We start from the raw sequence: 12285 nt of genomic DNA, 5'->3' as shown, positions 1-12285 counted from the left end.
TCATGTTAGAAGGTTTTCTCAGCCAACTCGGTCTCCTTTTCCTCCCAAACTCCTGGATTCTCTAAGTGTTCCTATGGCTTCAGGTCTCCGTGCAAGATATGGGGGCGATTGCAATGTATGGATCTCCTTACTTCTCAGCCATCTTGCCCCTCCTCTCTGTCAAGGTTTAAAATAGCAGGATCTAGTAATGGATTCTATGTGAGGGTTAAAGAAGAGATTTTCAGGTATAACTCCTTGTATTCTGTCAGAGTGACGTGGATTGTGCTGCACTTTCCTAAGTTGGAGAAGATCTGCCTGGTAGAGAATTCAGCTACAGAAATTTCTCTCTCTTTTTATACTATGTAAGGATGAATAAAAAAGAAAACAGGTAAGTATCATACAATATAAAAGGTAATATTTAGTAAAATTTTTACATAAGTGAGAACCTTATATGAGGTATATAAAAGATGTTATATTCTTACCACAATATCTAAAGTATGCAAAAGTCTTAAATGTGTATATTCTTTGTTCTCAAGATCTAAGATTTTGAAATTGTCTCCTGTTCTATGTGAAAGATAGTGAACAATTAAGTTTATGTGTTTATTTTTTCTTATGTTAAAGATGTTTTGTAACAATTCCATCTGTTTCTCTAATAGAATAAGAGCCTGCTTGATATACCAGCAAATGAAGAACTGAAGGGGGGTTATATTTATTCTCCTTTACTCTCCTTCTTGACAGTCTTCTCTTGGAGCCTTCAGACCCCATGGGGAAGCAAGATAATCGAGTGGCCTATATGAATCCTATAGCAATGGCCAGATGGAGGGGCCCAACTCAATCTGTAGGCCCAACAATACAAGATTATCTGAACCGACCAAGGCCCACCTGGGAAGAAGTGAAGAAACAATTAGAAAATAAAAAGAAAGGCTCCAAGGCACTAGCTGAATTTGAAGAAAAAATGAATGATAATTGGAAAACAGAATTAGAAAAAAAGCAGAGAGAAATTATTAAGTGGAAATGATAGTTCATCCAAAAAAAGAGAAAGAAAGAAAAAGAAAAAGAGGAAATCTTATCGGTATTCATCTTCTTCATCAAGCTCTGATTCTTTAACCAGTTCAGATTCTGAGAATGAGGAAAAGAAACAAGAGAAAAAGAAAAAGAAGAACCATCCATACAGATCATCAGAAAGCTCTACATATGAATCTGAATCAGAAAGCAAGGAATCTGTGAAAAAGAAAAAGAAGTCAAATGATGAAACAGAGAAAGAAAAGTATATTAGAAGTCTCAGCAAAAAAAGAAAGAAGATTTATCCTGAAGATAAACCTTTCTCATCAGAATCTTTATCAGAACCAGATTATGAAGTAGAAGTGCAAGCAAAAAAGAAGAGAAGACATGAAGAGCGAGAAAAAGTAATAGAAATAGCAAAGAAGAAGAAACAGCACAAGAAACATAGTAAGAAGACGAAAAGGAAGTCAGCTTCAAGTCACAAGTCAGGATAACATAAAAAAATTATTTTTTTCCTATTTAAAAGAGCAAGAACTTAGGAAACTTCAACTGTGAATGTTAGGGCATTTTTACCAAAATGCATGAATTTCCCTGTGTTATTAAAATTATTCCTGGACTGAGTGCAAGTCATATGCCACTGTGCCAGAAAGGGCCATAAGTGTTGCCTGCAGCATAAATATATAATTGTGTGTGTGTGTGTGTGTGTGTGTGTGTGTGTGTGTGTGTGTTTCCTTCCGGTGGTTAATTTTTCTCAGAGCTAAAACCCTGTTGTCATACTAATGATGAAAACATTTGGAATTGAATTTAAATGTTTTAGATAATTTGACCACCCAGAATGTATCTAATTTAAAAATGTCTAATTTGGATAAACATTTAAAATATAATCACAAATATCTAGATGACTACAGTTGACATTTTTGAAGCATCGACTTAATGATGTCTCTAAATCCTTTTGAAGAATAGTTTATCTTCTTAATAAACTTTAGTTTACATGAGGAAAGGGCTTGTGAGGGGAAAAAGAGTTTGCTGTCACTTTGGCTAGCTGAAGAGTGTGCCTTTGACCCTTACACATCCTGTTTTTGCCAGTGCAGAAGCCATTCTTTTCTTATTTAGTAGAATTCTGAGATGTTGTGTGCTGCTTCATGTAAACAAGAAGAAAGGATAAGTAAGTCCCCCGTTCTATGAAATTTACCTCCACTTCAACAGTACTGAATACTGTTTAGCATTAGATTGTTACATTGTTTGAATTAACTTTGATACCCTTTGGAGGGGAATCGTTTTAAATAAACACTGGTATTTTGATTAATAAAGATGTGAAATATTTTGCATGATTTATGCTATTAATTTTTGATTATCCAGGGATAGTCTATACAACCAGTAATCCTTTTTATATGATTTATGCTTAGGATAGAAGTCTGTAATTTCTTAATCTTACTGTATTTCATTACTAAGTTTAATTGCACACTTGCCAAAATATTTAGCATGTAAAAAGGTCTTTAACAAATATTTAATGCCTTCATATTGAAACTTGTTTGCTATAAGCAAGTTAAGTGCCAGACCTCTAGCATGCTATGTGTCTTGCCACATGAAACTACTGCCAAAATCTTAGTAATTATGCTGTTTAGAAGTTCATTGTCTTAAGCATTAGTATTGAATTAAAATAGGAGTTAAATTTAGGAGATAACGACATCATTGATCTTCTTGTGTCATATTTTACTAAAATGTTGCCTCGTGTTTGTTGTTGATTAATGTTTACCACTAATGGTGAAATGAGCTGAGAATTATTTTATATATTCATATATCAGAGTAATATGAATTACAAATTGATATCTCAAACCCACCTGTTACAGAGGATCTACAAATTGTAACATCATATGTACAAAGTATTTAGGCATGATGAGAAAATCAATAGCTATTTTTAATAGCTGATTTCATATCAGCTTCCTTGAATCACAGGTAAAGTTATCATAAAGATAGAAATCATCAAATAAATAAATATTGGCTCCCCAAATTTCTACTTTTCTCTCAGTAAGTTTCTCAGAACATTATATATGTAATGTCCTGATAAATCACCTTAAAGTTTCATAACTTTAGTTTTTTTTTTAAAAAAAACTATATGTGCTAATAAAAATATTTAAGGGATATTTTATATCCATATAGAATTTTTCAATTTTTTTCATTAAAGTATGAAAAAAATCTTATATTATTTGTAGAATATGGCAAAGACATTAACAGCTTACCAAATATCTATGTGCTCTCATTCACTTCCCAGCCCCTTGTACTTAGGCAATGCCATTTGACTACTTCTAGCAAAGGTATTACAGAGATTGTAAACAGAAATGAGGTGTCATTTAAATACTGGAGCAGTAAAAAGTCCTGTGTGACCTTCCAGCTCCTTCTTTACCTACCATGGTGGCCTGAAAGTAATGTACTCCAAATGGTGTACCTGAAAGTTGGATGCAGCCTGTATCTCTAAGTTACTGTTTATAAGAGACCTGCCTTAGAGAGCAGATGGACTTGCAGTGAACAATTTGAGGGTAAGAAATAAACTGTTATGTGTTAACCCACTGACATTTTGGGTCTTTTTTATTACCACAGCATCACTTAACCTAATCTAATATCATAGCATTCTAGAATGTCTATTTTGTTATTTACATAAAATAACTCACTTAACTTTTATCACATCTTTCTTCAACTTGTTTCAGAGGTGATCATTTATGCCATAAAAGAAGGAAAGGTTATTTTATTTGCATTGGTGTTTATGTAATGACTGAGAAAGAGGATGGCCTAACAACATTTTATGCTTATCAACAATGTTGTCTAAAAAGCAAAACTATTTCATTATTCCTCTGATTTTAGCCAAAATAATTTCCCAGTGAAGAGTTTAAAAGGAAATTTTAAAAGCACTCATGGGGACTTGATAAGGAAGAGGAATGCTATTTTTTTAGATATAAGTATAGATGATATGGAACAATGATATGAAACTATTAAGAGCACATAGATTTAGGTGGACATTCAATAGGTAGCATCCAGATTGAAAAAAAAAATTTATCCCTTATGTGAAAAGCACTAAAGTTATTATTAGTAACTTGCTTTATATTATTCATAAGAAAGTTAAAAACAGAACCACCCTATGATTGAACAATTGCACTACTAGGTATTTACCCAAAGAATAAAAATAAATTCTAATTCAAAGAGGTACATGCACCCTGATGTTTATAGCAGCATTATCAATAGCCAAATTGTAGAAAGAGCCCAAATATCCATCAACTGATGAATGGATAAAAAAAGATGTGGTATATATGTACAATGGAATACTACTACACCATAGAAAAGAATGAAATCTTGGAGTGCCTAGATGACTCAGTCCGTTAAGCATCTGACTCTTGATTTTGGCTCAAGTCATGATTTCATGGTACCTGAGACAATCCCTGATCCTGAGATCAAGGCACGCTTCGGGCTCTGTGCTAACGGGGGGAGCCTGCTTGGAATTCTCAAAATAAATACACTTTAATAAAAGAGTGAAATCTTTTCATTTGCAACAACATGGATGGAACTAGAGAGTATTATTCTGAGTGAAATAAGTCAGAGAAAGATGAATACCATATGGTTTCACTCATATATGGAATTTAACAAATGAAACAAATGAACAAAGGGGAAAGAGAGGCAAATCAAGAAGCAGCCTCTTCACTAGAGGACAAACTGTTGGTTTGGAGGGGAGAGAGGATGGGGGCTGGGTTAAATAGGTAATGGGAATTGAGAACACCTATTGCAATGAGCAAAGAAATTACTATGTTGTACACATGAAACTAATATAACACTGTATGTTAACTAACTGTATTTAAAATAAAACCTTGGGGGCACCTGGGTGGCTCAGTCCATTAAGCTTCCGACTTAGGCTCAGGTCATGATCTCATGGTTCATGGGTTCGAGCCCCACGTCAGGCTCTGTGCTCTCAGCTAACTCAGAGCCTGGAGCCTGCTTCGGATTCTCTGCTTTCCTCTTTCTCTGACCCTCCCATGCTCACGCTGTCAATCTCTCTCTCTCTCAGAAATAAATAAAACATTAAAAAAATAAAATAAAACCTTTAAAAAAAAGCTTTTGCCATAACCTTCAACTATCTTTGACTATGAGAAGAGAAATAATAAAATCAATAAGTGTATGGGAGAGGGGAAAAATCAATACAATCTAGATTTAGAATGTAATTGTAAGCACAAAAAGAATTAGAAAGATCTCAGGCTGAAGATAACATTATATTGGAGTTAAGACAAGTGAATAAAATGTGGGTTTCTGGTTTTGTAAATTGAAGTACTAGTTCTTTTGTTTATTATAACTTTATCTGAGGAGAAAGTTGCGTATTGTAACTCTGTCGTCATTTTCTGTTTGATCATATTTATTTTACAAAAAATATTTGTGATGTAAGTTTGTAGCTACTTTATGACTCATTAAAATTATAAACAGACATCCAAAATACTATGTATTTTTAACTGAACTGACTTTCCTAGTCTTTCCTGAGCTGCAAACAGGATGTGTTTTTTTTTTTAAATGGCTCAATCACTTTTACTTGTTTATTTCATAACACTTACCTTAATCTTCCTTGTATTATATATTTTATTGTACTTATGGACTCTGGTTGTTAAAAGCACTGGCTTTTGGCAAAACACTAAGTTGAAATTCTCTCTCCAAATTCTTGATATGTGACCCTCAGTAGTTCATCTCTTTGTCTCTCAATTTCCTTAGGTACTAACTCAGAAAATAATAGTGTATATCTCTAGGATTATTATGAGAATAAGACATAATAACATTTAAATCATTTAACACAATTTCTGGCACATAGTAAATGCACAGTAAATGTTATTTCTCATTTTCCCTCCTCCTATCATCATCATCATCATCATCATCATCACCATCACTACCACCATCATCATTAGTATAGTTATTTTTAATATATCATCAAACTCCTACTCTGTTGTAATCTCCTTAAAGTTAGAGGCTATTTCATCGTTTATCTTTTGCAATCATGGCACACAGTGTATTGCATATCACGGATTCCTTATAATTTTAAATGAATTGAGTCAGTTGGTCAGGTCCTGGGAGATAGGAGAATGTGAGTGAATGCATTGCAACACTATGTACAGTTAACTCTTGAACAACCTGGGGGTTAGTGGCATGAACCACTATGCAGTGAAAAATTTATGTATAACTTTTGACTCCCCCAAAACTTAACTAATAGTTGTTGACCAGAAGCCTTACTGACAACATAGTTGATTAACATATGTTTTTATTTTGGGGCACCTGGGTGTCTCAGTCAGTTGAGCGACTGACTTTGGCTCAGGTCATGACCTCACTGTTTGTGAGTTAGAGCTCCGTGTCAGGCTCTCTGCTAACAGCTCAGAGCCTGAGGCCTCTTTCAGATTCTGTGTCTCCCCACCCCCCACTCTGCCCGTCTCCCGCTTACACTCTGTTTCTCTCTCTCTCTCAAAAATAAATAAACATTTTTAAAAATTAAAAAAACACATATTTTGTGTTATATATATTTTATACTGTATTCTTATAATAAAGTAGAATAAAAGATGTTATTAAGAAAATCATAAGGAAAATAAATTTACCCAGTTCTGTACTGTATTTAACAAGGAAAATCTGGGTGTAAGCATACCCGTTCAGTTCAAACATGTTCTCTATCAGGTATCTTTATCCTAGCAGAGTATTTTCAAGGTACAATCATTTTGTAGCAGGTATCAAGAAAGTTTATGCCAAAATACGATAAAAGAAAATCTAGTAAGTCCTACCAAGTTTTGGCTAGAACCAGGAGAAACACTACCTTTCATAGATATATTTGGCACCATTAATATGCCTTGTACAACTTTAAAAATCTTGATTATACAACAGACTATTTGAAAGATTATATTTCCTGGAGGTAAAAATGTTCAAAGGATTCATAAGAGGAAATTGGATTAACTTTTGCAATGGAGGCTGATAACAATGATACAATATTAGTATGATTTTGTACTCAGAAACTTGGCAAGAATAGAAATGTTTTGAGGAGAGTTTGGATTGGTATTATTCCCTTCAATAAGTACTTTTCTAAATGATGTAATCAAAAACTCTTTATGGCATTTTCAGACCTTTTCCCAGACGATGTTTACTAAAATTAAATGATTATCATTATTAGTAATGTTGCCATTATAAATGATCTAACTGCTAGTTACTTTTAGCATCTTGTTGCCCATGTGGGGATGGTAAATATCTTATTTTTCTATTGAATTTGAACTGAAATGTGGTTTATAAAATTATTTTATATACTACAAAATGATCACTACTATCTTACTGAGAACTCAATGTTATAGCCCTATGGAAACTTACAAAAATATAAATAGAAACCAACTTTTCAACCTTTAAAATAACCACTGGTATCACTTGAAATGGTTATAGTAAATCATCAAATGTTTACATGGACTTCATTTTTCAAAAAATCTTCATCAGATACTTTTAGTAATAATACTATCTGAGAATAGCTAATGGAAATATGACCTTGTAAAAGCCAGGTTTTCTCCACACAAGGAGAAAAACCTGGATAGTTGGAGTCACTGCATTTGGTTTGTACATCATGCTGAGTGACCATTACACAGACTATGAAGTTAGAGTTCCCATCATTCAGACTATCCCCTGATAGTGTTAGACTCTTGTGGAATTGCATCAAAGAACTTTATTTATTTTTATTTTTTTGCCCTTCCTTATAGCTTTAACCAATAATGCTGACAACTCAGGGGAGCTTTTATTTACCTATTTATTGTTACTTAAGGAATCTGACTAGTACTTTCATTAAAAATTTATTTCATGGAAATCTAAAGGATATCTCAAAAAACTTTTAGCTTGTACTTAAAATTAAGGGTTTCCAACTATTACCATACCATTTCCTTTGAGGATTTAAATACATAGTGTGACCAAAGATCCCCACTTATTCTCTGAAGTACTACTGTAGGCAATCAAGTCTCACTCTAAACAAAGGAACTTTGTATGATCTACTTTCCAACCTCATGACAAGTTGTTGCATATGTTTAAAATAAGTATAAGAGACAGGAAGTTGGCAGTGGAGGAGAAGGACCCTAGGTTTGCCTGTCCCAAAAATACAAGTAGATAACTATGACATCATCCTATATATCCCAGAAATCTGGGACCTGAATACTGACAGAAAAAAAAATCACAACTAAAGAGATAGAAGAGGCCACATCAAAGAAGGTAGGAAGTGTGGAGACACAGTTTATGGTATAAAGGTATCCTGATGGCCGTGGAGTGGAGAGAACCCTGGTCATAATGGGTAGGGGAAGAGAGAAAGAGAGAGGGAGGGAGGCGGAGAGAGAGAGAAGATAACACGGGGGAATTCAGAAGGGGAACGTTTCCCCATAGCCATTGGCTAAGAAGACAAGAGGGACTGAATTTCATGAGTGCTTGCAACCAGCTGGGCTTAAATCCGGGAGTTTTAAAGATCAGTGGGCCTTGGTTGGATAGAGCCTGGAGAGCATTGTGCTGCTCTTGGAGAGAAGGCAGACAAACAAAGTGGGGGCATACACCATGGAAATAGCGATCAGAAGAGTGCCTAGGGCACACAGTGGGGAGTTTATTTGCTCTTCTCAGAGCTTATCGTTGAGAGGCATCTTTCATGAAGACACTTCTCCAAGAACAAAGGAGCTGGCCAGCACCATTTCCCATTCCCAGCCCTCAGCATAAACAGAGAGCCACTTAAAAAAAGCAGCTTGGACACTGGCTACCTAAATTGATAACATTAAACCCCATACATTGTGCATTAGTGGAAATGCCCTTCTCAGTCACACTTGGTCCTCCTCCATAATACTATCACAAACTCCAGCCCACATCACATCTCCTGACCAGAGAATTTTTCAGGGCCTGGTTTCAGGTGGAGGTGGTGACAGGTCTCATTTCACAGCAGACCAAAACACACATTGTTAAACCTCACCACATTTAGGCCAGGGACGAAACATTACCCACAGAAGGCAAGGAGAGCTTCTACAGGACGCTGGCCCAAAGGATAGAACAACCAGAACACAATAGAAGAGCACATGCAGCATTAACCAGAGATAATCCCTGAAGCACTACGTCCTGGGCAGTATATGACTTCTTCATAAGGCCATTACTTTCAGGAGCAGAAAACATAAATGACATTTCTAATACAGAAGAAGGCAGAGACTTAGACAAAATGCTAAGAAAGAGGAATTTAACCCAAATGAAAGAACAGGATAAGGCATATGCAGAGATCTAAGTGTAACAGATACAAGTAAAATGCTTGACGGAGAATTTAAAGCAATCATCATAGGGATGGGACATGGGAAATGAATGGAAGACAGTAGTGAGACCTTTACCGTAGAGATAAAAGAGTTAAAAGGAATCAGAGATGAAGAGCACAACAAATGACATTAGAAACACAATTGATGCAATGAATAGAAAGCTGGAAGAAGCAAAGGAATGAATTCATGACCTAGAAGACAAGAAATGGAAAGCAATGAATCTGAACAAGAAGGAAATATAAATTATGGAAAATGAGAACAGACTTAGGGCACTTATTGACTCCTTCTAATGTAATAAAATTCATATTATAGGAGTTGCAAAAGAAGAGAAAGAAAAGAGAGTAGAAATTTTATTTGAAAAATAATAGCTGAAAACTTAACCTAATATGAAGAATGAAACAGACATCCAGATCCAGGAAGTACAGAGAACTACCATCAAAATCAACAAAAGCAGGCTAACACCAAGACATATTATAATTAAATTTTCAAAATATAGTTATACAGAAAAAATATCTTAAAAACAATGAGAGAAAAGAAGTCAGTAACTTCAAGGGAAAATCCATAAGGCTAGAAGAAGATTTCTCAACAGAAACTTAGCAAGCCAGAAAGGAGGGGCATGATTTTTCAAAATGCTGAATGGAAAAAAAAAATTCAGCCAAGAATACTCTATCTAGCAAGGCTATCATTCAGAATAGCAAGAGAGAGTTTCCAAAGCATGAAAACGAAAGAAGTCTAGACCACTTAACTACCTGTGCAAGAAATATTAAAAAGGACACCTAGTGGAAAAGAGAGACAAAAGAAGTGACAGTATAATGATAGAAAACACAAAAGCAGTAAAAATAAAGATTTCTGTAAAAAGTCAGCCAAGAAACTCGCCAAAAAAAAAGATATAAAATATAACAACATATATCTAAAACATTGAGAGTAGATGAGAAAAGAATGGATTCAAACATAAATGATCATCAAATATAGACTGCTATATGCAAGAGGTTATATACCTAAAGCAGCTAGGAAAGGAACAAGAAGTGAAACTTAAAACCAACATAAGGAAGGAAATGATAAACATTAGAGCAGAAATAAATGATATAGAAACTTAAAAAAAAACAATAGAACATATCAATGAAACAAGGAGTTGGTTTATTTTAAAAATAACAATAAAATTGATAATCATTTACCCATAGTTATCAAGAAAAAAAGAGAAAGGACTCAATTTAATAAAATCATAAATGACAGAGGATGAGTAACAAATAACACCACAGGAATATAAATAATTATAAGAAAATATTATGAAAAAATATGTACCAACAAATTGGACAACCTGGAAGGAGTGGCTATATTCCTAGAAACACATAAACTACCAAACTTCCGAAACTTAAACAGGAAGAAATAGAAAATTTAACAGACTAATAACCAGCAAAGTAATTGAATTGTTGCGGAAATCTGGTCTGGATCACTGGCGGAAGAACCAAGCGGCACTCGGAGATCTTGGAAGGGAGGAGGTTTATTTCACACCGGTGGACTCCGAGATCATTCTCCAGAGGTCTGAGCCCTGAACAAAGGTGGTAGTTTGCTTATAAAGTTAAAAGAAGCCCACCCATACCAGCAGAGGTGTTAAAAGCTGATTGGATGTATAGGAGTAGAGTGACTTGGGGTCATCGCAATGCAGAGGTAGGGAAAGGAAGTGGGTGTGGGGAGCACCTGGCATGGGCAGTTTGGGCAGTCTGCCATTATGACCTATATGACCTCAAGGAATTTTTCCTTTATTTTCTCCATTAGAATCAGTAATCAAAAAACTCCCAAAAGAAGCTCCTGGGTGGCTCAGTCAGTTAAGTGTACAACACTTGGTTTCAGCTTAGGTCATGAACTTATGATTCATGAGTTTGAACCCCACATTGGGCGGCGCACTGACAGCACACAGCCTCCTTGGGATTCTCTCTCTCCTCTCTGCCCCTCCTCTGCTCACTCATTCTGTATCTATCTCAAAATACATGAGGGAAAAAAATAAACTCCCAACAAACAAATTCCAGGACTAGATGGTTTCACAGGTGAATTCTATCAAACATTTAAAGAAGAGTTAATACTTAGTGTTTTCAAACTATTTCAAAAATAAAATAGAAAAGAAGTAAAACTACCAAATCATTCTATGAAGCAAGCATTACCCTGATCTCAAGACCAGATAAAGAACCCACAAAAAAGAAAATGATAGGCCAATATCTCTGATGAACATATATCCAAAACTCCTCAACAAAATACAAACTGAATAGCAAACTGAATCCAACAATACACTAAAAGAAAGCATTCACCAGGACAAAATGAGATTTATTCCCGGGATACAAAGGTGGTTCAATATTTGTAAAACAACCAATGTGCTACATAAAAAGAGTGGATAAGAGCCCATGTGATCCTTTAAATAGGTGCAGGAATATCATTTGAAAAAATACAACATCCATTTGTGATTTAAAAAAAAAAAAAAACCTCACTGGGGGTTAGGGTTAGAGGGACTATGGGCTCAACATAATAAAGGCCATACATGAAAAACCCACAGCTAGTATCACCTTAAATGGGGAAAAACTCAGAGCTTTTCCTGTATAGCTCTGGACAAGACAGGGATATCCACTCTCACCACTGTTACTTTTCGTATTACTGGAAGCCCTGGTCACAGCAATCAGAATATAAAAAGAAAAAAATGGCAACCAAATTGGTGAAGAAGAAGTAAAATTTACTATTTGCAGATGACATGCTACTATATATAGAAAACCTGAAATACTCCACCAAAATTTGCTATAACTAATACATGAATTCAGTAAAGGCACAGGATACAAAATCCATGTACAGAAATGTGTTGTATTTCCATACACTAATAATGAAGTAGCAGATGGAGAAATTAAGGAATCAATCTCATTTACTATAGCATCAAAAACCATAAGATACCTAAGAATAAGCCTAACCAATAGGGTTGAAATATCTGTACTGTGAATACTGAAATCACTGATGAAAGAAA

The 12285-nt window shown here is 34.9% G+C and overlaps 1 protein-coding gene across 1 annotated transcript; it reads left to right on the top strand.

Moving 5' to 3' along the window:
• The first annotated feature begins 742 nt into the window (after positions 1-742).
• Positions 743-1475, top strand: LOC120226708 (protein FAM133A-like). Its single transcript, XM_039224901.1, is given in 2 exon segments — positions 743-964; positions 966-1475. Coding segments are annotated over 2 exon segments (732 nt in total).
• The last annotated feature ends 10810 nt before the right edge of the window (positions 1476-12285 follow it).

This window comes from Hyaena hyaena, unplaced genomic scaffold (genome assembly GCF_003009895.1).
Source record: "Hyaena hyaena isolate Hyena2069 unplaced genomic scaffold, ASM300989v1 scaffold_1814, whole genome shotgun sequence".
Taxonomy (NCBI): domain Eukaryota; kingdom Metazoa; phylum Chordata; class Mammalia; order Carnivora; family Hyaenidae; genus Hyaena; species Hyaena hyaena.
This window is presented reverse-complemented; position numbering and strand designations above follow the sequence as displayed.